The 24,328-nt window shown below is 44.4% G+C and overlaps 1 protein-coding gene across 2 annotated transcripts in view; it reads left to right on the top strand.

Moving 5' to 3' along the window:
* LOC118794209 (signal transducer and activator of transcription 5B-like) overlaps positions 1–23,514 on the top strand; it is a 64,212-nt gene extending 40,698 nt beyond the window's left edge. For both annotated transcript variants that reach the window (XM_036552414.1, XM_036552413.1), the window contains exons 2-20: positions 114–176; positions 6,606–6,743; positions 7,426–7,582; positions 8,310–8,399; positions 9,305–9,479; positions 9,859–9,989; positions 10,546–10,697; positions 11,048–11,203; positions 14,187–14,366; positions 14,747–14,834; positions 15,428–15,550; positions 16,417–16,509; positions 16,983–17,189; positions 17,700–17,794; positions 18,401–18,543; positions 20,384–20,539; positions 20,986–21,037; positions 22,663–22,767; positions 23,362–23,514. In XM_036552414.1, the coding sequence (XP_036408307.1) occupies positions 6,616–6,743; positions 7,426–7,582; positions 8,310–8,399; positions 9,305–9,479; positions 9,859–9,989; positions 10,546–10,697; positions 11,048–11,203; positions 14,187–14,366; positions 14,747–14,834; positions 15,428–15,550; positions 16,417–16,509; positions 16,983–17,189; positions 17,700–17,794; positions 18,401–18,543; positions 20,384–20,539; positions 20,986–21,037; positions 22,663–22,767; positions 23,362–23,485 (2,355 nt within the window). In that variant the 5' untranslated portion in view covers positions 114–176; positions 6,606–6,615 and the 3' untranslated portion in view covers positions 23,486–23,514. The remainder of the gene's footprint in view (positions 1–113; positions 177–6,605; positions 6,744–7,425; positions 7,583–8,309; positions 8,400–9,304; positions 9,480–9,858; positions 9,990–10,545; positions 10,698–11,047; positions 11,204–14,186; positions 14,367–14,746; positions 14,835–15,427; positions 15,551–16,416; positions 16,510–16,982; positions 17,190–17,699; positions 17,795–18,400; positions 18,544–20,383; positions 20,540–20,985; positions 21,038–22,662; positions 22,768–23,361) is intronic.
* The last annotated feature ends 814 nt before the right edge of the window (positions 23,515–24,328 follow it).

Below are 24,328 nucleotides of genomic sequence, written 5' to 3' on the forward strand. Positions count from 1 at the left end.
AGCATGTTAGGCTTGCAGTGTCAGCTTTGTTGCGTTCAGAAACGCCGCATGTTGAATTTCTGCCACAAAACACTAAAGTGAATCATGTCCTTTCCTTTTTTTTCTTTCAACAGGTTTGTGGTGTTCTTCTTCAGAATATCCTGCTTTTACATGTTAACAGAGCGCTGAAGATAGAGGTAATTTCTGCAACTTTATTCACATTATCAGGACATTCCCCCATACTTCCATGAGAGCTCTGGAGGAGTGATTTAGGTTGTAATATTGTGATATTATTGTGATAATTAGGGGCCAAACACCAAAGGTACAAGGCACCTATTGTAATTGTTAGAATTTTTCACTATACTTTCTGCCATGGGAGTCTATGGCAGCCCATAGAACCCCTTGGTGTCTTTTACCAAAAAAAGGTGTTAAAAAATGGGGGGTCCTTTTCTAATCAGGGACATGTTATTATATTCAGCTGATACAGTATGTTCTCTGTCTTTTTTTCCACGATTTTGGATTTTTTCAAAGACCCAAAAATTGCACTCCTCCAACAGCATTCTTATCGCAATGTCCCAAGAAGGCACACTGCATTTTTTGGCACTGCTTAGCTTATCACATATGTCATACGTTTGTTCGTTTGGATCGCTTGCGGCAGCATCACCCTCCCGCTGTGGTCGCCGGGGGCTGGTCCCTCACTGTAAGTGAACCCCACATCCCAGGCGCTTACGGTTACTGTCACTTTCGTTTCTGCATTTACGGGAAACAACGGCAGGGTGGGCATCCGCTCTGACAGCCGTGGATACAGACAGAGAGGCGGGACAGAGAGAGGCTGGCAGTGCTCTGCTGTTCCTGTTTGCTTCCCCTCTCATCAGCTGACTTCCTGTCTGTTGCTTGCTTGCCTGTCAGAGCTGGAGAGGTGCTGCTCAACAGAGGCTGGCTGATGGCGAAATCAGAGCACATGCACAGCTGGTAACTCATGCGCTAGCTGGCTAGCTTGTGTGACTGACAGGGCTTGGTGTCACTGAAGGACTCCCTTGCACTGTCACTCAGGGGCCAGGTGTAGAGAATACAGTGCCTTTCACTCTATATCTGTGGGCTAACGCACAGTTATCTCACACCCTAGACATGTCTGTTCTCACACTGAGCACTGAGTAATTCGGGCCACTAACACTACATCTGTTAACTAAATGACACTGTCAAAATTATTTTTTTAATATCATTCTTTTGTTTCTGACCTGTTTATATAAAGTAATTAGAATGGATTTTGCCTCAACATCAAACTTTTGAACAGTTTTTTTTTTTTTTTTTTTTTTCTGTGTGAGGAGTTACTCGTGTGTGAGCAAGTTTAAACAGATAGGTTTCTCACAGGTGTTTCACAGTGCTGCAACTGTGTTTTCTTTTAGCAGCAGATTCTTTGTTTACTCTGATGGGCACTGCTACGCTCCCATCTGCACAAAGCATGTTTTACCTCGCCAATTTCTAAGAATTGTGGAAAACGGCTTGTCAGCCGATTTCGGTGTGTTTACAAATGCTAGCATCCAGAGCCTGGGTTTCATTTGAATGGATGGTGGCTGGAGACCATATTCTGTCTATTATAGCTGCCATTTAAAAAAAAAATGCCCCTGCTTTCAGTGCTCTGTGAAAGCTAGTGCTCACGGTCGCTCACCATGTTTGTCCGCATCCAGGATTTTGCAGCTGCCGGTGGCTGCACCTTGCATAAGGAATGCAGAGAACACAGCATTAAGGTAATTGCTTGCGCTGCTTTCCCAGTAACTCGAGAAGAGAGCGATGCAGCAGGAGATAGGTGGGCTGTGACTTTTGAGTTCAGCCTCGACGCATTTCTGGATCATCAGCGCACAGACAGGAAAAGCAGTGTCAGGGTTAGAGGGTTGAAAACTGTGACAGACAGCGGCGCTGTGGGGGGGGGGGGGAGTGCTCTGCAAATGGAACGAAAATGTCATTGTGTATAACTTAGTATTTCTAGCTAGCTTGCAATCCAAATGGGAATAAAAGTCCGTTATGTTGAGTCTGTCTGATGCATCCATTTTGATTGTACACGAATGAAGTGATCGATTGGGATTTTTTTTTACTGTTTTAGTTTGATCACTACAGTCAAACTAAGATGTACAATGTTTGGTTGGTATCAAGTCGTCTGTCTCTGGTGGTAACCCTCAGAAGATACAGCAGCCACAGTGCAGGCTCTTGGTGTGAGTTCTGGCCTGCCTTTCCCTCCACTGATCAAAAGTCTGATCAAAAGAACAGGGAGGCAGGAAGCGTACGAGGATGCAAATTGTGAGGCACATCACACCCTGGATCCTCCAACCCAAAAGAATTTGCATTCAGAATGTGGTCAGCTGTAAGCAGTAGACATGGCTGCAGACTCCCCATAAAACACCAGTAAGCCATAACCAACCGGCACACCCACCTGGTGGTATGTTCATGTCTGCTCTCACCTGTGCACGGTGCTCTCCCAAACCGACTCTTTTTGACATGGACAGGACAGGCAGTGTCTCCACATGCACAGTATCAGATCTAAGTAAATGTGCTATGCATAAATTAATGAAATCAACATGGTACGTGCAGTTAAAATAGTAGCATGGCCTGTTTTTGTCATCTGTTTGGTGAATGGTCTTTCATTTGTTTTGAGAGCAGACATGAATACTGAGCTGCGGACTTGTCCTTTGCTCTGTAGAGGGCTGAGAGAAGTTAATGAAGGAGGGAGAGAGGCCAGCACACATTAAATAGTGTCCTTTCACTTCCCTGTGAAAGTGGCCTACAGAACAGAAATCGAGTCAAAGTAAAGGCTTTGCACGTATTCGAAGCACAGTGACAGCTTTTTGGACAGCCAGTTGTTTATTCATTTATTGGTAAATGTTTGACTTACAGAACATACTATGCACAGACTGCAGTACACTAACAATTAGGCATGTGTGAGAGTGTAGGACAATGGCATAATTCATAACTATCTAAATATTCAAACATTAAGTAGTGAATAATGCTGTTCACCACGGTGAGAGCAGCAGACCCTCTTGGTGTCTTTACCCTTCAGTGCTGCCCAGCATCCAGGGAGATCATGGAGTTCAAAGTGCTTAACTCTCGCTTGACTTGACTCATACCACATATGCATTGCCCCTGGAAATATATCCCATAACGCTGCATTTCTGTCTAGCTCAACAGTGCAATGATCAGGTTGGGGATGTTATGGAAACATTCTAATGGCTGAAGTAGCCCAAACCTTTATAGCTGGTTTATTCGCTCCGTTGATTTTAACAATTACATGGAGTGAACTGAATGGAGCCGTGGGGTTGTGAATTAAAATTTTTTGACTTGTTACTGGTAATAAGTTACTCGAGCCACCTGCCCACTGTTTGTCATATTAGTTCACTGGTTGAATCACTGCCAGGTCTTTCCAAGAAGCTATCACTCACTGAGGAACAGAGGTGTGTGAGTCACTTCTGGGCATTGAGCGTAAAGCTCCTTTGCTATTAGCTGCATACTGTATCCTGCAGGGTATTGCAGATGGCTGGGCTAATCTGATTCTCCCAGCGTTTCACTTTGTTCTGGCTGCACCACTGTAGACTACAACAATACAGATGACAGCCAGCTGTATCCTTGATATGAAAACCTGGAAATGGTGGGTTTCAGTGGCTGCAGATTTTAGGGAGAACTACTGAATGTACGCTCTCACATCTCTTCACGACAGACTTGTGTGGGAATGAGGGGAAGAAATTTGTAGTGACTATTGTGAATCGGGCAGCGGAGATGAGTGAGACAGAAACTGGTAGCATGATTAGACTTCCATTAGGACATGCACTTACATGCAGTTCAGTTCCCTCTAATAATGTCCCTTCCTATTCTGATTGGCCTGCACTCTGTATGCAAAATTTTTTGTTAGGCCTCACACCCAGTTGTGCAGTGTTCAAGGGGTTGGGACCCAGGTGATCTCACAAATGATGTGTTCATCTCGAACATGAAAATAAAATGATCACCGTTTTTGCATGCAAGTATTTTATTCAATAGTTATTAAGTGTCTTCGTGTTCCGTGTGATTCAGTGACCATTCATAACTGACTGACATGTGCGAGTGGCTTCAGCTGTTGAGTGAACGCTACATACCTCATTAATCGTGGAGGTGACTGGGCACGGCTGAAGCAGTTTGACCTGTTAAATGTCAAACCTGGGCAAAACCAACACAGCAGAACACAGAAAGGACCCGGGTGCCCTGGAGAGCTTATGCGTGTCATTAAAACGAAGGAGGCTCGACTGTGCGCTGTTGCCCACAGACTGGCTTTTATGACGCCGACAATTTCTAACCTGCCAAGTCTTAATAGGCAAAGACTTCATTGGTGGTCGCACGCAGTCACGGTCCAATGTTGTTTGCGTGACAAATTCCATCGCATCAGAAACATCATTTCCAGGTCAGACAACCGCGTCAGGGCTCAGCGCTCGCCAAAGCTCATCGCCACAACGGAATGAAATGCCGTCAGCAGCTCCTCTGCACTCCCCAGTAAGCGGGCAGTCCTCTTTAGCAATGACTCAAGGGTAGACTACCCTGTGTAAACCACCCTGATGTATCGTGACTGTGGCGCGGAGGTGCAGGATGACATGATAATTACTGTGAACAGCAAAAGCAGGGAGTGCTGAGTGAGATGGTGGGCACTGCGCAACTCCATTTGCAGTGAACGATTGCAGCCTGGCTGCATTGGTGAAGTCCTGGGATGTGTCTGGGTGTCACTTGCGTGGGCTCGGGTCTGAAACGTCAACATCGCAGCAGGACAGGGGCAGTGTGACAGTGGTTTTCTTCTGAGGCTTTCTTTCTGATGCGGATGTAAGGGTAGGGACACAAACACCTCACTCACCTGAGCCCGGCTGAACACTTAAGGACTGATTTTGGATGACGTGTAGCACCTAGAGCGCAGAGACCAGTGAACACATACATACTGGCCCCAGCTGTACAGGAGTGTGGGAGAAATCAGCATCCACAGCCTATGCATCACACATGTAGGGCTTATACTGCTACCACTGGCAACCCAAGGTACTGACCTTTGACTCTGCTAATGGCAAATGTAAATCACCATAATGAAGTTATGTCCAACATGTCTTTTCAGCTAAATGAGGTGTCTGCTGTAAGATCTATTGGTCATTTCCCTGCAGCAGTCATATTTTCTCAGCCATGTTGCAGTCAGTAATGAACGACTAATCAAATTTAATCAAAGTTAATCAAATTGACTCCAAAAACATTTAATCAATATCAGTATAACATTTAATCAAACTCTTCACTTAATTTTTTTCTTACAACGTACATGCATGAATGGAGTGATAACTTTCCTTTGATGCCTAGTGTAGTGGAACAGGCTGCTTAGAGCTTTTTAATAGGGGCTTGACTGTGTTTGCCTGTGTACATGCTTTGTGGATGTTTGGTAACATGGAATCCGTACCTTCTGTTCTGTGTAAATCATTTAAATCATTAAAAATATGATCCTACACTGACAACAATAGTTTTTAATGAGTTTTGCTCCAGATATGGGTGCATTGTTGCGTGTACTTATGTGTCTTTGTAGGTACTCTGCACCTTTTGCTGACTGTGGCCTTTGATGACCTATGAATGTTTCTGTGTTTCACATCTGATTGTCCGCAGTGGTGTGTGTAGTCTCTTGTACCGCAGCGTATGCTGTGACAGACAGCTCAACTAATTGGATGAGATTTGCAAATGCCACAGTGTACAGGAATCTCATTCATATCTATGCTAACGATTGGGTATCTGCAAATCTGCTTTATTTCATTTGAGTTGATTTGTCAACCTGATGTTATAGGTGTTAATTGCAACCTTTGCAATGATTTATATTTTGCTGCCCCGTGCTTGGTACAAGGACAGTGATTATGACACATCTATCATGTCATTTCATCAGCTGATAACAGCCATTTATTCATTTATGTACGTGGCATTGTGGTAGTGTTAGCCGTTCTGATGTTATTTTGTCAGTAGCTGGAAAGGATAAGGGGGGACTGAGGGGGAGTTTTGATTTGTTGCTCAGTCTGCTCATCCTTGGGCCCCCATGTGGGACAGCCTGTTGATGCAACAGCAAAGGCTGTTTGGACCCATATCACTGCAGGAGCAGAATCAGCCATCACTCTAAAGCACAGCCAGATTAAACTGGTCTGACCGCTCCCCCCCCGCAGCATCAATAAGGCACCCGAGCTCACCCCCCTCTCCCTGCTTCACGCCATTATAAACACCTTCCTCTGCAGGCAGCCCACCTGCACTTTTCATCATGGGAATCTATAGGTCCCGTTTTTGTGATATCACAGATATCACAAAAACGTTATCACTTATGAGTCAGAATATTAGCTGGTGTCGATGTTTTCAAACTGATACATGTGCAGAGACAATAGCTTCTTTAAAAAACTGTTATACAGAATTCCTTTGCTTACATATGTCCATGGTTATGAATAAGCTAAGTCTTTTGAAATACTGAGCCTGTAGATGCTGGCAAGAGTGACTGACTTCTTGTTTAGTAAGAAATTCTTTCTTCATTTCTCTCTCTAACTTTCTCTCTTGTTATTTGTCACTCACTGATCTTGTCCCTTGTCCCTCCATTACTCTCCCTCCCTCCTTTCCTGCAGGGTGTTGAAGATGGCAGTATGGATCCAGGCCCAGCAGCTCCAGGGGGACGCTCTCCATCAGATGCAGTCCCTCTATGGCCAGCACTTCCCCATCGAGGTGCGCCACTACCTGTCCCAGTGGATTGAAGGCCAAATGTGGTGCGTATGAGCCATCCTTTTTCAAAAACGCTGCCCCTTGATGACCTGTGAAACTGCTTGTTCTGTGCTTGAAGCCTGAAGGTTCAGGATTGTCTGTGTGATGCCAGCTGCACTTTGTGTGTCTCTGTGAGTCTAAGCAGTTTCCTGTGGTTGCCAGGGACCCAAAAGTCTCTTGGATTCTAATTTTCCATATCGTGTAATTGTAATAATTGTAATAGGTGTTATTTCTCTTTTATTGTTCAACTGTGGATGTAGCTTAAATGATTTGCTCAAGGTGGAGCTGCTTCCTTTTATTTTTATACTTTTTTTCTTGCTGACTCACATTATGTTGATTTGTAAGTTTTTTTCAGATGATCCTCCCCTCTTTCATCTATATTATGTCAAATCACCATGTTTCTGAAGGTGTTTAGGATATAATGTTAGACAGTCGTCTCGTAATCATTTTCTGTTGCGTTCGTTCCAGCTGAGGATGGGTTGTTAGCGACGGCCATGATTTAATTGAACAGATGTTCAGCGTGTCGCGTTGTGGGGTTAATGGCGCTGTTTGTGAAACACCGTCCTGCGGTTTTCCAGGAAGAGCGTCTCCGATGAAGCGCCCCTCTGGCCGCGCCGGTGTTTGGTTTGGTCCGGCTGAGGGTAAACACAGGAATGTGCCTCTCTCTGTGCGTGTTTGCTCTGCCAGGGACTCCATTGACCTGGAGAACCCGCAGGAGGAGTTCAAGGCGAAGCGTCTGCTAGACAGCCTGATTCAGGAGCTGCAGAAGAAGGCGGAGCACCAGGTGGGCGAGGACGGCTTCCTGCTCAAGATCAAGCTCGGTCACTACGCCAGTCAGCTGAAGGTGAGTGACGGACGCCCACGCCCTCCCCCACAGAGCCCTCCCCAGCGTTGCAAACCCCGAAGCTCTGCAGGACACCCTCTGAGAAACAGAAATCTAAGCCGGGCAGCACAGACTGCTCTGAGAAGTGTATATTTTAAACAGAGAACAGAAACAGGAGATTGAGACAGAACAGGAGGAGTCAGATTGATTGTGCATGCAATTTCTGATTTGTCCTTTCATAGTTAAAAGAAGCGATTCATGTAAATTGAACAGGCTGTTCTGAGCTGAATCTGTCAAGGCTCTCAAAGTTTGGTGCCATTCGGTCTCTACTTTGCGCTCCGTGCCCGCTGCGCTCAAAAAGCTGGCCCTTTGAAAAATTCAGGGCCGTAAATGGCTTCATGGCTGGGAGGCCCCTCCTGGGGAGCAGGGCTAAAAGCGGGACGGGCTGCGCTGTGATCAGTGGAGTGTGATGTTCTCTGAGACAGCGGGGGAACACACGTGCCGCGCGGCCCGGGGCAGACGCTCCCTCCGGGGGCCATGGGGCCGAAAAAGGGATCCGTGCGTGAGACCTGTAAAAGTCCACAGACCTGACATCACACCGTCCGCATGTGAGAGAGAGGGGTCCTCCATTTTGATGAGCTTCCCGTAGCCTGAGAGAGCGCCACAGGTGTGAAACTGGCGTTAATCCCCGCTGCTTGAAGAGGGCGCGTTGTGGTGGGCAATGATGAATGCAGCTTTTCTTTTTCAGAGTACCTACGACCGCTGCCCGCTGGAACTAGTGCGATGCATCAAGCACATTCTCTACACCGAGCAGAGGCTGGTACAGGAGGCCACCAACGTGAGTACTGTCCATGCCAGGCACATCTTATGGAAAAATCACACGTTGCATTATGAAAACAGTGTGTGTTCTGTAAAATACTGCACATCATGGGGAAAACGAGAGCCCCCCCACCACAAACTGTTTTGAAATTCCAGCTGCTGATGAAACATGGCTGTGTCACAATGTCATTGTCAGGGCTTTCACCAGAATGTAGTAACACTAGTGGTCATTGAGATGCAGGTTAGTATTCTGATTCTGAATGATAAGGTCTTGATAAGCCAATCAATTCACCTTCAGATTAAGATTTCACATTATTACATTATTGGCATTTAGCAGATGCACTTACACTTACACCAGTTACAGGTTTTACAATGTTATCCATTTATACAGCTGGATGTTTACTGAGGCAATTGTGTTAAGTACCTTGCCCAAGGGTATAGCAGCAGTGCCCATTGGGGGATCGATCCGGCAACCTTTCGGTTACAAGTCCTGCTTCTTAACCACTGCGCTACACTGCTGCCCCACCATTGATTGTAATGCCCTGAAGTAATGTTTTTTTTTTTTGGACATCAGGACAATATTTTGTCCGTGAAGATTTTTGCCAGGAGACAATAGCGAAGACCCTTGTGGTTTAGTGGTATAATTTTTCGTACACAGCATAAGTGCACAGGCCTTACTTCTTCTTTCATTGAGCAAGTTTCACAATCACCAACCAAACATAATGTGTTATTTTGCAATACTTTATTGGCAAAGGATATTTCCACAAGTAAATGATTTAAGTCCCCCTTCCAGCCTCCCTCACCCTCCCCCTGGCAAGCTTACAAGGTTTGCATGATGTTGATGGGACCCACGAGAGTCCGCAGCGTCCAATCAAAGATGCCGCCTCGCGATCCTTGCCCTGATCTCTCCCCTCTGATTGGCAGTCGAGTTCACCGGTGGGCGGGATGATGGACAGCATGTCCCAGAAGTACCAGCAGATCAACCAGGCGTTCGAGGAGCTGCGGGTCCTGACGCAGGACACGGAGAACGACCTGCGCAAGCTGCAGCACAATCAGGAGTACTTCATCATCCAGTACCAGGAGAGCCTGCGCATCCAGGGTGAGGCCCGTTCACGGCCCGGCGCCCTTTACGGGCCTGTTTAAATCTATCACCCGCTGCAGCCCCCAGGGCCGGCAGGGACAAACGGACCCTGCTGTGAGCTAATCATTACAGTGCTGCTCAGCAGGAATGAGACCTCAGTTAGGTGAGGGTGAGTGATCGTTTGGGTGAAGGGTGTGCGTGCAGGTGAGCCACAGGTGAGCAGGGGTGGGACAGGTCTACCTGTATGTGTGTGAGCGTGTGAGATAGGTGAGCAGGGGAGGGACAGGTCTGACTGTATGTGTATGAGTGTGAGAGACAGGTGAACAGGTGTGTGACAGGTGAGCTGGAAGGTGGGACAAGCGCAGGAAGATGCTGACTCAGCCCCTCCCCCCCTTAGCTCAGCTGTCCAGCCTGGCCACCCTGCCCCCAGCCGACCGGCTGCTAAGAGAGCCCAGCCTACAGAGTAAGAGGGCCACTGTGGAGGCCTGGCTCACCCGGGAGGCCAACACACTACAGAAGTACAGACTGGTACGGCCACCGCCCCTCCCGCACCCCCCCGGAGGGGCACATCTGGAATTCTGACTGTTCTGTGCATGCCATTCGCCACTGCTAAAAAGTTATTACTGTTTTATACTCAACCACCATTCTAATAATTCTTGCCTCCAAAATTGATTTCTTAAAAAGAATTCAATTTTGGGAGCAAGAGGCATGGAAGAAAATAATTGTTTTTTATCTCATATTATTCAGACCCAGCATTTACAATCTCTAGAGTTCCCACATCTCTGTTGTTGATTTGAATCTTAGTTAAGCTTTGATTGATTACCTGTCAGGGGAAAGATATTTCAGTAGATAATCCTACCTTTTTTCTGTCCATACTGGGCCTTCGGCTGTGTGTGCACGTGTGTGTTGGCGTGTGTGCACGTGCTTATTGGGTGCGGGTGTGTGTGGGTCTGTCTCTGTCCGTGTGCATGTGTCTGTGCTTGCTCACTCGTGTATGTGCTTTTCCGTGTGTGAATGCCTGCTTGTGTATGTGTATGTCTGTGTGTGTGTCTCCATGTGTGAATGGCTGCTCATTTGTGTTCAGGACCTAGCGGAGAAGCATCAGAACACCCTGCAGTTGCTGCGGAAACAGCAGACCGTCATCCTGGACGATGAGCTGATCCAGTGGAAGAGGCGGCAGCAGCTTGCTGGAAACGGAGGGCCGCCCGAGGGGGGCCTGGATGTCCTGCAGTCATGGTGAGTCCTCTCCTTGGCCTGAAAACCTTGTACTACACTGCCGCTTCACTGGATCCACACTGTGGACCACAGACAGCTTAGGATGCCTGTTCTGACTGTTCTGACTAATTAAATGAATCATCTTCATTTTGCGTCTGTAGCCTCTAGCGGCTTTAATTCTGCACCGTTGAGGTGAAGTACTTTGTACAGCAAACAATACAATAGTTGTGCTCTGTCTGCAGTGAATGTTAGATCCACCTCTCAAAACCTTGATGGTGATGATGTTAATTATGATGATGATTATGAAAACGATGGTGACGGTGATGTCAGAGATCATGACTGGGCCTGCTGAATGTGTTGGAACTGTTGAGGTGTGAGAAGCTGGCGGAGATGATCTGGCAGAACCGGCAGCAGATCCGGCGGGCCGAGCACCTGAGACAGCAGCTGCCCATTCCGGGGCCCATTGAGGAGCTGCTGACCGAGCTCAACAGCACCATCACAGACATCATCTCTGCACTGGTCACCAGGTCAGTGTGCATCTGTGACCCTGTCTCTGTCTGCCAGTGTCTGTGTGTGTGTCTGTGTGTCTCTGTCTGCATCCCTCTCTGTAAGTTGCAGCACTCCTAATTGCTTGTAGCCTGCAGGTGACAGGTTTTTGACTTGCTGAAGGGAATGGCGCCACCTACACCTAAATGGGAGTATACATTCAGCTACAGCTGAGAGGATTCTGACTTTGCCGTGCCATGCACAGATCAGACTTAAATGCATGAAACATCAGGCTGAACCTACAGGCACATTTCAATGGGACATTTGTATATTTTAGGGAACATTGGAACAGTGTTACTGCATTGAGCACAAACGCTGTGTGTGTTTGTGTTTGTGTTTGTGTGTGTGTGAGAGAGAGAGACAGCGAGAGAGAGAGACAGATCTAATGACAAATAAATAATCAAAAATGTACAGCTCAGGCAGAGGGGTGGTTCATCAAAGAGGAACATTCTGGACAACTGGGTAATCTACATCACATCACTACTAATGCACATCACAGGACAATACACAACTCTTACTGGATTAACAAACCACTGAGCACCCAAACACACACAAAAAAGCAACCAAACAGTAAAACAATCAAATGGCTATCAGTGCATGAGGTGAATGCGGTGCCCATAGCTGCTTTGATTTTCAGTTAAAACGGATAAAATAAGAAAACAATTTTTCACATTGAAAAAGAGGGACTTTTGTCCTTTTGTCCTTAAACTACAGTGTTAAATCAAGAATCAAGCTGATTATTCGGGTAGAGCGTCCTGCATTTGGCCGCTCCGTCACATTGTGGATCAGGTGAGAAAGTGTCTGTAATGACTCACTGTTGATATATCAAGGTTTCACCATCAACAGCTGACTGAGAAGTGCACTGTAACTGGAAGCACTATTTTTTAACCACTAGCTACCAATACACTTCCTCTCATGGCCTGAGTCAAAGGGGCTCCTTTCTCTTAACTCTAAACATAGCCCCACTTTGTCAGCACACACCGTATTATAGCTAATGGCTTGACATCTGTATGTGATTGTATTCTTTGGGTCACTTTTCATTCATTAACCTTGGTGGCAAGTGTTCACTGCATGAAGCACCAGATCACATTGCTGCAGCTTTGTATGAGTGTATGATTCAGACCCCACACCCTGAGTTACTAGCTCTTGCCAAAAATCTGTTGCCTTTCAGTCTGTTTACAAAGTGAAGTTGGTTTTGTTTTGCAAGTATTGGATGCCTTCCATCAGTCAGTGTTGTGTAACTCACTGTGTAACTGTTTGAGTGATGTCTTTGATTTCAGAACCAGTGTTCTGCCATTGTTGATACAACTGCCCTCTCTTTGACTTAACCCCCTTCTTCCCTCTGTCATGAACCCAAATTTTTGTTGCAGACAGCTATATTCAGGGCAGCTTATGAGGCCTGTTAATGACTGTTCTAAGTAATTACATGAATCATCTTTACCTTTGCATCTGTAGCCTGTAGAAGTTTTAATTCTGCACCGTTGAGGTAAAGTACTTTGCACAGCAACTATAGTTGTATTCTGTCTGCAGTGAGTCTTAGATCAGCCTCTTAAGCCCTTGTCCTACAGTATTGCTGTCTCTTTCAGAAAGAACACAGCAGTGCTATTAGTACTGACAAAGGCAAAAATGAAAAAGGCAACAAGCAACATAGATTTAGCCCCTAATAATCCTTTTCAGTGCTTTTCATTTGTATACCTTATTTTTTAGGGCCATGTGTGTGAAGAATGCCTTTGCCCAGTTTGTCCTGAAAATCTTCCTCAAAATATCAACATTTCAATCAGCCTTTCTTCATTTGTTCCTTCTCATGCACTTTTTTTAAGATCAGAAAATGGACTGCTGTTTTGTACACTTCAACTTCCTGTTCTGTGGTTCAGTTTCCTTAAAACCTGTTCATTCAGAAGCGCCCCCTAGCGAGCCCATCGATGGGCTTGTTCTGTGTATACAAAATCTTATTTTAAGCGTCAAATATTCTTAAAACACAATTCAAAACAGCAACTCAGATTCCTTAGAACTAGTATAACTATGCGCATAGCAATTTTCAGCCGTCCACATGCAACCGTTCGCCAGAAATCTCATACTGAATACGCTGTGTCTTTCTGTAGTGTTTACAAGTAGAGCATGCCACCTCCGAATGATTAGCCCTTTACACATGTTTAGGATTTTGTCCTAGAAAATTTGTTTACCATCAAAGCAACTACACAACACTGTTGAACAGTTTCTCTTTTCTCAGTAAAGTTGTTTGTTTGCTTGCTCACAGCTTTGTAAAAAACATACGTTCATTTCCATCGTAACCGGAACGTAATATTCTCGAACTCTTAGCGACCACAAAATGTAAAGTTTTCAGATAGCTAGTTTTATAGTTTAGTAGTTCAATTTTTTTTGAAAATGAACATGAACTTGGACATCTGTACAACGGAGTTAAATAACAATCCTAATTTTAAATACGTGGCACAGAAAAGAAATTGAGACCACTTTAAAAAGAGAAGGCCCTCTGTCCCAGCACTTCCTCTTTCTCACTGCCGGTCTTAGCTTTGTTGAATGGGTTCAATTATTTGTTGGCTCAGTCAACTTGTCTGTTTGCTAGAGTATTGAAGGAAATTGAACATACATTCTAAGGTGTGAGATAGAGGTGTTTAAGGGCATGTCTTGTCACCCTAAGGTCACACGTTCAATTCTTGGGTGGGGCACTGCTATTTTACTGTTGAGCAAGGTATTTAATCTGAGGTTCTTCAATAAATAAACAGTTATATAAATTAGTGGCACTGTATGAACACTCTGTAAGACGCTGTTGATAAGGGCAAATAAATATAATAATGTTGCTATGTTTTTATTAAGTCCACTTTTTTAACATGTTGGATTGCTTCCTGTTTTTCACAAATATTTGTTACACCCCTGTTGTGCCTCTGATCTGGGCTCCTCATGGATAATCTTGATTCAGATTTGTTTCCTGTCTCCCCCCCACAGCACCTTCATCATCGAGAAGCAGCCACCGCAGGTCCTGAAGACGCAGACCAAATTTGCAGCCACGGTGCGGCTGCTTGTAGGGGGAAAGCTCACAGTGCACATGAACCCCCCTCAGGTCAAGGCCACCATCATCAGTGAGCAGCAGGCAAAGGCCCTGCTGAAGAATGAGAACACCAGGAAGTAAGTCTGGCCCTCCCTTTCTCCCCGAGTCACTGCCCACAGGCCCTTTGCCTCCACCCCAGACTGACGAGTGACTAGACTGACGAGTCGCACATAACTGCAAAATCGAGAGCAAAGCTGGTCGCTGAGATAAACTGAAGCATCCCAGACCTGCCAAGACCCACATATGCATATGAATGATGGGCGGTCATTAATTAAAGGCAATATGCTTTGTTCATGGAACATGAAACAAGTCCCTGTGCAGATATTTTAATTATTTTTTTAATAGTGTTATGTGTTGGGAAAGCTCGGGCACTGGTTTCATGTACATACTGACCTCAGCAGGACTTCCTGCACTCGAGCCCTCTCAGTAAGTTGTCTGAATCCTCACTCTGTTTCAGTGATAGCAGCGGAGAGATCCTCAATAACAACTGTGTGATGGAGTACCATCAGACGACCGGGACGCTCAGCGCCCATTTCAGGAACATGGTGAGCTGGAGGGTGGGCCCCAACTTCCGTGCTGTGATTGGTTTCCCTACGGGGGCATAGCTGGAGGGCTTGTGGGAAGAGCCTGAGGGATCTCAGTGGCGATTTAAGTAGACGGGTCTAAGCACATTCCCACAGAGTGTACCACTGGCTTTACTGCGTAACACTAAATCATGGTGTGTGAGCATGACACAGATACTTGTTTAGGGGAAAGATATGGCCAAAATCCAGTTTGAGGCCAAAACAAAAGGATAGGGCCAGTCTCTGTTGGAGAGAATCAAAACTATTGCCAGGATGTTCTGGTTGTTTTGCTATAAGCTATGGTAATTAAATGACCCTGGTGCCAAAATCACTGCTAGCACTTATTATGGCATATTGTTAACAACATCACATTTGCATGAAAACTGGGAAAATAAAGCTCTTATAAAATATAAAAGAACATACAAAGCCAATCAGATTAGGGCCGGCCCCGTTAGGTTTGACTCAAATGGGACATTCAGTATGGAAACACGAGAAAACAAAGGGAATGATTAACTGAAAGATGTGATTTTGAATCTCTGTCTGTTAGTGCTCTCATTTCTCTCTCTTTCTTGCAGTCTCTGAAACGCATCAAGCGCTCGGACAGGCGTGGGGCCGAATCGGTTACAGAGGAGAAATTCACCATTCTGTTTGAGTCGCAGTTCAGCGTGGGTGGCAATGAGCTAGTATTTCAAGTCAAGGTGAAAAAAAAGAGCAAGAGAATGAAAAGACGTTTTAAATTTCATTCTTATAGTTTTATGTAGGACTACATGAATGTCTGAGTAAGCCATGGTCTTAAGTGGCTGGAAACATACATCCCACAGCAGTATATTGCCTTGGCAACGGTATCATGGTTAAATGGGTATGTGCTCATGTACCTCTGCTGTTGTCTTAATGGGAAAGTCTAAGGCTGCAACTACCAAGCTATATATGTACCCTTGAACTGTTATGTGCTTGGTACAGTGTCTCCAGCTCAATGTTTTGATTAGAATTGACATTTTTTTTCATAGTTTTTTTTTTCCAGAAGAGAATAAATTGGTTGATCTGAAAATTCTAGTTAGACCTATCTTCAGTTATATGTATTGGATCATAAAAACTGTGGGACTACTATAGTTATATCAGTAGCCAGGCACATAGTTCAATGGCCTGAATGAGCAAGCTACTTACATCTGTTGTTGTGCAATGTGGCCAACGAGGGTCACGATTTGAAACCAGCAGCAGAACTGCCTGTTACATTGGAAAATAAGTTGGTTGTTTGAGGTTGCCAAAGGAAATCAGAGGAGGAAAGGAATTCAGTTGCATCATAGCCTACATCTAGAGTGAGTGTGCAGTTAATTCCGTAGGCTAGGCAGCTTGGTCTTTATTTTGACTAGCTCATTTTGTGTGCCATGAGGAATTCTGCTGCATGTGCTCTGTATCCAGATTGGTTACGTGTAATGAATATGGAACTGCTGATTATTTTTTTTGTATGGGCTGTGTTGTACTTATCATGTCCAGTTTCAAAGTGGGAATAAATGCTCAGTATTTCTGATTTCCTCTTGGTATCTCTGCCTCTCCCCCGACCCAGACATTATCGCTTCCTGTGGTGGTGATTGTTCACGGTAGTCAAGACAACAATGCCACAGCAACGGTGCTTTGGGATAATGCTTTTGCTGAGCCGGTGAGTCGGGTGTTTATGGTGTATGTGATACAAGCCTTGTTCTCTCCCCTGTAGGGAGGAAGGGAACATCCATAGATAGTCTTCTAGGAGTGATCTGTATTAGATGCTCCCTAATGTTTAAAACATGGGAAAAAGATTGAACTTGAAGACTCTGTCCATGTTGTCCCTTTGTTTGACAAGAAAGATCATTATTTTTAGCAGGTGTGCTAATTTACTGTTTAGCAAACACTGTTCCATTTGTGCAACACCTATATGTTGCCTTGTTGTTGAACTATTCAGTCCTTAATGGAGATGGGGACATACTACTTTTGTCCTGAGCCAGTTTTAGCTTTCTGGCTGTTTGAGAACCAGACAAATCTGGAGGATATGAAGCTTCTAAAGGTTGTACTGTATGTGATGTCCTTGAGGTTTTAAGCATTGTATACAAGTGTGCACCTGAGATATGACCCCTCTTGAACTGTCGCCTCCCCCAGGGTCGGGTGCCCTTCATCGTGCCTGACAAGGTGATGTGGCCACAGCTGTGCGAGGCCCTCAACATGAAGTACAAGGCTGAAGTGCAGAGCAACCGGGGGCTCTCTGAGGAAAACTTGGTCTTTCTGGCCCAGAAGGCCTTCACCAGCTCTAGCATCAACCCTGAGGACTATCGCAACCTGACCATGTCTTGGTCGCAATTCAACAGGGTAGGCCACACCTCCTGGGAGGGGTTCCAGCCATAGCTGTCCTAAAACGGCTGATCTTATTGGTATTTTTATTTATTTATATGTCCTGACCCAAAGCCCAATGCCATATGGAGTGCATACATCTCCTACATGCCCCAAAAACCCAGTTTGAGGTTATTTACTGAGGTCTTTTTGTAGTAGCAGGTTTGGAGTGTATAACCCCCACCCACCGTTTAATACAGTTTTTTGTAGTCTCCAGTTTTTAACAAATGTCAGGACTCCACAGAGAAATCAGGACTCTCCAGTAGAGTCCAATCTGCCTTATTTTTTACCCTTAACCTCTGATGACTGCAAGCACATATGTATCGTCAGGTTTATCATCAGATATATAAAGTCAGTTGGTTTGTCACTTTCTGAGCGATGTTTCTTCAGGTGTTTGTCATTACTTGATAGGTAGATGGGAATACACCCTGTTACAAAACATCATATCCCAACCCCTAAACCCAATGTCTAAACCTGTCCTGTCCACAGGAAAGTCTGCCAGGCCGGAACTTCACCTTTTGGCAGTGGTTTGATGGAGTCATGGAGCTCACGAAAAAGCACCTTAAGCCGCACTGGAACGATGGGTAAATAGTTGCATCGCTACTGTGAGATTGTATGCATGAGGAAATGACAAGGTTCAGTGGTAATGCAAGAATATTCCAGATCATTGCTGCTCAGTGCTATAAAATTACACGGTGTAACTTTCGCCATTTCAGTGATCAAAGTGATTTCAGGGTTCAGATGTCAAGGGCACTTATATGTATATATGTAAAGGTGTTTCCTCCCTGGCAGTCTGTCCATGCTGCTAAATTGCATCTCCATACATAGTAACAGCAGAGTAATGTGGAAGTGCGTGCAGATGATGAAGAAATTATCTGTCTGCTGGGTGAGGAAGCAAGCAAGGAAACATGGTGGAATTGTGGTAACATGTTTCTCTCTGTGTGTGTGTGTGTGTGCACGCGTGTGTGTGCGTGCATGTGTATATGTGTGTGTGCACATGTGCGTGCATGTATGCTTGCGTGTGTGTGTGTGTGTGTGTGTGCACATGTGCGTGCGTGCGTTCGTACATGTGTGTGTGTGTGTGCGCACATGTGCGTGTGTACGTGTGTGTGCGTGCGTGTGCGTATGTGTGTGTGTGTGTGTGTGTGTGTGTGTACCCCTGTCTGTGTGGGTGGTGTCTGGTGGCACAGTGCCATCCTCGGCTTTGTCAACAAACAGCAGGCCCAGGAAATGCTGATGTCTAAACCCAACGGGACGTTTCTGCTGCGCTTCAGTGACTCAGAGATTGGGGGCATCACCATCGCCTGGGTGGCTGACAACCCCAGTAAAGCAGGTACGGCCTGATTTACGCTGGAGATAATCATAACTACAAGCAGACTGGTTTTTCAACCTGCAATTCATTTCAGGTCCAACAGCTATCTCTGTAACTGATAAGGTTGATCACTAAACAAGGTAATTGGCTGTGATTAAGTAGTAATTAATTAGATATCGAGATCAATGATAGTTTGATGTAATCCTGTCTGTCATTGTTCTGAACCTTCCTCTCCTTTCCTCACTGGCACTTAACCATTGTGTGCTTTGAAAATGCTGTTTTTAAATTGTGAATTTTGCCATCATATAGCATGTGCAATATGTGACTGTGGTGTTGTGGAAAGTATTTTTAATGCAGTGTCAGAAAATGTAGTAAAATGGCGAATGGCGAAGCATTGTATCTTAAAGGAAAGAAAAAGATAAGTGATTTTTTTTCTAACAACAGAATCACATTTTCCCCAAATTGTTTCAGCTCTATTTAAAGTACCATTACAGGAAACTGCTCTTCTACTCCTCCTCAAGATCATCAGGGATCAAATTTCCTCATGAATGCAGTGTTATGTTATGGGGGTTACTTTCCTGAATGAGCACTAGAAATAGATTTTTTTCCTGATTAGGACAGATAAACATGGGATTAAGTTAAATAGAGTTCCATGTGATGTGGTAGAAATATGTACACAAATATACTCTGGCATATAAAGCCCAGCGCAAATATACAGTGTAGGGACATGCACTGTGTGACAGGACAGAGAAAACAGCAAGATGCAAATAATGATCGCTGGACAACTTTGTAGCTACAGGGCAAACGAGGCGGGGCTCCCAAAGGTTAAAATACATAAATCTTCTTCAGCCCCCTGTCACGGGTTCATTGAACAAGCACAAACTGGACAATTAACATTTCTTCTTTGGAACCCTAACCATGCCTGTCTTTTATCTGCTGTAGCATATTTTTCCTTTTCAGCCTTTATTAGAATTACAAAAAGCACAGTCACCATCTCACAGATAAAAAGAAATCACAGAAATCCTTTTGGAATTAAATACTTTCAGTTAGCTGGCTATACTATCAACAGGTAATATGAAATGCTGCTGAATTAAGTTTGATGGATAGACATTGCATTTAATGGGCGTGTAAGTGTGCAACGAGCAGTAGTTAAATGATTGATTGAGGTCAGTAATTGACCACAAATGAATGAGTGCAGCTCTGTGAGGAGTTTGTAATGGCGCCTTGCAGTGAGATTTCCTGTTGGTGGAAACACAAGGTAGAAGATATAGTTGAAAATGTGACGAATAGCTGATTCGTATTACAAGTAACCCCTAAATTACCATTCTTTGTTAAACCGCTCATAAGCATATACAGTGTGTACAGATTTGTGTATCGTTCATAAAGCCATACTTGAAAATTGTTAGCTCTCTTTTTTCACCACCTTTGTTTTTTAATTCCCATTTGATGCTGTGCATTTAACAATTCTCTCTATCCATTCTCCAGCAGATAATGATGCTAATGTTAGCTTTGTCCCACAACATGTCTCAGAGGCAGTTTGGAACAATATAAATGTGTTCGAAATTGCCTGGATTAATTATCTTAATTAACCACCCATGGTAAAAACAAAGTTTAACATCAAGGACATCTGTTTGACCCTCCAAGAGGCAAAAAACACGGTACCTTTTTGAAAGAGCACATGTATGAGAGTGCTAAACAGAAAAATAATAGATAAAGATTGAAGATAAATGATTTCATATCCGATCTATATGATACCAGACTGACAGCAGCTTTGAGTCCCTGAGTAGCTGGCTTTGAGTATTAAATGGCTTTGCTTAGGTAAGACCAAAAGGCCTGTTTCTTTGTTTCCCCTATGGTCCAGGAGAAAGAATGGTGTGGAACCTCATGCCTTTCACAACCAAAGACTTCTCTATACGCTCCCTGTCTGACCGCATCAGCGACCTCAACCACCTGCTGTTCCTCTACCCCGATCGGCCAAAGGACGAGGTCTTCTCCAAATACTACACGCCTCCCCTGTGTACGTGTCGCTCCGTGATTGGTTCAGCCTTTTTTTTTCCTGTTTTTATACCAGGGGACTTGTGCTTTGTTCTTTTCAATTTCACTCTGAGTTCAGTTCAGAAAAAGGTGACTGACCATGACTCTGGACTCTGTTCGGTATGCCTGTAATCTGCTTTGTCCTTAGTTTAACAATGTAAGCAAGTCTTACGCATTTTGATTTCCAGTGACCTCCAAAACTCAAAATAATTTGTAAACAAAACATGAAAAAATTGAGTTTTGCTTAACTTCATTATTCATTATCCATGGGTAGATTGTGGGTATATTGAATATACTCTTGTATTTTTTTACTTCCATTACTGTTTTCAGCTCTCTTTAGTGAAAATGGATGGAAGGTCGGTTGTGCTGCTATTGGTGCTGGATGTTTTACTCCCCCACTCAGTTGATCTTCTCTGTTACTCTCCCCAGCGAAAGCAGTGGACGGCTACGTCAAACCCCAGATCAAGCAAGTCGTACCTGAGTAAGACACTGCACCTTTCTCCTCATCATTTCCCCTACCTACTGTACATTCAATCTTCTCTCCTGCCTAAATGTATTTGTATACAATGTATATGTTATCCATCATGTAGGTTTCCTTATTCCGTGTTATATACATACCAAGGTAATCATGAACTGTCAGTGTTTGTTTTTTCCATTCAGTTTGGTTTTTCCCTTCCACTAAGGCAATGACAATTTTAGGAAGAACTGTAGGCATATTAGGTGTAAGAGACTGTAAGCACATGACATCTATCTGTCCTTCTCTGGGGAGATAAATGGTACTCCCAAGGACTGGCCCTAAATCAGTTTTAGCTCCTCACCAGAGAAATATCAGAGGTTCGTTTAACTGGTGAGCAGTGCTGTCTGCATCAATGTAATTCTCTCACCTGCGTCATGAACGTTGCCATCGGCTTACACAAAACTATGCTCACATTTCCATAATCGCATTGGTCACAAGGCTAATATAAATGAGGGACAGTGCCAATCTTAAGATTCCCACATATTTACTGTATCATTACAATATTTGAAACTTGTCTTTTGACTTCAGCTCATTAATTTAGTCTTTGAAAAGGATAAAGATTATTCTGACGCAGTTCACGTTTTAGTTTTCCAAAACCTATTTTTGAAATCAGCGCTTAGGGGCTCAAAGCTCAAGTGGAATCATACCCAGGACTGTAGACAGCTGAAACAGCAAAGGCTTGAATGTGAAAAGATGGTGGAAGGGCTGGTTAATGCTAATTAAGCAGCTCTAACTCAGCTGGGCTCTCAGGGTGGGTGGAGAATGTGCGAGTTGAAGCTTCAGGGGAGCGCTGATTGCACTTGGCACAGCAGAAGGGTGATTGGCCAGCCCTTATGATCCGTCTCATTTCTAGCATCTAATTTTGTTCCCCAGCTGAGAGCTGATTCATTAACTGCCTGTTTCGGGAACGGTCCGTCTTTGACTTAACAGTCCAGGCCCCTCACAGTGTGGCATGTTAGTTCCACTCGGCTCCCTCCTCGGTGCCATGATTTGATAACCCTCAAGCCAGCACTGAATGCAGATCAGCCATTATACCCCCCCACCCTGTAAATGCAGATTTCCAATTAATGGCCCCCGAGTGGGCTCCTTCTCTCCACACAAATACAGTCTGCACATTACCAGGACGAAATGTCCTGGCCAATCTAATCTGTAACACAGCAGGAGCTGACAGCTGTTGCTGAGGTCATCTTATCTTTCTGGATTTTTCATCCAGTGCCAGCATGGTGCTGTTGAAGTGCTGCTGATTTTAACCAATGAAAAACAAGCAATCATATAACAAGCTCATGTAGAATGATTATATGTACCTTTGTGATCAACAGTACCATAAAGAATTGCAGTCATTGTCAAACTCCAAATCCTGACATTGTGTAATTTTCTATAGATATACTTTTAACATTTTTTCATATTTTTGTGGATTTGTCCACATTTCATTTTTTAAAAGCTCTGCAGTTCTTTGTATTCAAAATGTATGCATTTATGAAGGAAGGCCCACAAAGTAGGACAATTTTGTAATGGTGTGTGCTGTCTCCTGGGTGGTGCGTCTCGTCATGCCCATTGCTCATCCTCCAGGCCTTTGTTTCATGTCCCAGGTTTGCTACAGCCAGTCCAGACCCGATTGGTGGGAACCCCACGTACATGGATCAAGCTTCTCCGGCTGTCAGTCACCCTCATAACTACGGCATGTACCCAGCCATGTGAGTACTGCAGCTACAAGGGGGACAGGAGAGCAGAGTCAATAGTCAATACTGGGGGTCCTGACATTGTGCTCCCATATGTGTGTGCACGTGTATGTATGTATGTGTGTGTGTGCGTGCGTGTGTCTGTGTGTATTGTGTATTGTGTATTGTGTTTGTGTGTGTGTGCATGTGTGTGTCTGTGTGTATTGTGTTTGTGTGTGTGTGCGTGTGTGTGTGTCTGTGTGTATTGTGTATTGTGTGTGTGTGTGTGTGTGTGCATGTGTGTGTCTGTGTGTATTGTGTATTGTGTTTGTGTGTGTTTGTGTGTGTCTGTGTGTGCGTGTGTGTGTGTGTGTGGCTGTGTATTGTGTATTGTGTTTGTGTGTCTGTGTGTCTGTGTGTATTGTGTTTGTGTGTGTTTGTGTGTGTGTTTGCGTGTGTGGTGTGTGGTGTCTGTGTGTGGTGTGTGGTGTGTGGTGTGTGGTGTGTGGTGTGTGTGTGTGTGGTGCGTGTTTGGACGCGAGACAGAGACCACCATAGAATTGAATGCGTGTGAGTGTGCACAGTGTCTGGTGCCTTTGTGCGTGACCCCTTCGTGCTGTACCCTGACAGGAGTGACTCGATGCTGGATGCAGACGGTGAGTTTGACCTCGATGACACCATGGATGTAGCGAGGCATGTGGAGGAGCTTCTGCGGCGGCCGATGGAGACCCAGTGGAGCGGCCAGCAGTCGTGACCGCTGACCCCGTCAAAAGAAAGCACCCTTCAGAATCCTGATAGCTTAATTCCATTGTTTTGTTTTTCTCATGTTTTATTTTATTTTAACAATAATGTGAAATGTTAACAAGGGTTGTGAATCCTTTTTTTCGTTTCTCTCTTCAGCATGCTAACTGCATGTGAAAGTGATATTATCAGTTTATATGTTCCCTTGTGTATCTGTAAACAGACTAATTATTATGGAGGGAAAAAATGTCATGTAGAAGGCCCCCTCACAGCCTGCATGGTTTTATTTAATTATTTGTTTTTCTCAAAATTAAAACAAAAAAACAAGGCACTGTGCAAGAAAAGCCCTTTAAAGACTTGACCTGTGTGTATTTCTGGCAGTGGCTCCTAAAGTTTACGGTTAGATTTGATTTATAATTTCTTGTCCAAAGTAAATCCAAAACAACTTCAGTATTGACAATGTAGTTTCAATGAGGAATTTCCGTATTGAAAGGAATCAGTCATCACTGTCAGGTCTCTTGACACAAAATCTGCTGGAGTGTCCGTTTCAAAGATTCATGTAGAATCTAAAGGCTTGGATAGCTGGGAAATAACTGACCAGGATTAACCAGAAAAGTGTAAAACTGTTACAATAACAAGTGAAACTGTGGCCCACTATTTCGCTCTGTATTTCATTTGGTTATTTTTTTTTGCAAATAGAGCTGTTTACCCAGATGCAGACATTGATTGGCTCTCCAAAAAAAAAAAAAAAACTATGGAAGCTCCACCTTTTTGGTTATCATGCAAGCCACTGATGCTACGTGCTACTATTTGTTGCAGGTACAGTATTTGTGGTTTGTGGTAGTATAACATCCGT

This window comes from Megalops cyprinoides, chromosome 19 (genome assembly GCF_013368585.1).
Source record: "Megalops cyprinoides isolate fMegCyp1 chromosome 19, fMegCyp1.pri, whole genome shotgun sequence".
Classification (NCBI taxonomy): domain Eukaryota; kingdom Metazoa; phylum Chordata; class Actinopteri; order Elopiformes; family Megalopidae; genus Megalops; species Megalops cyprinoides.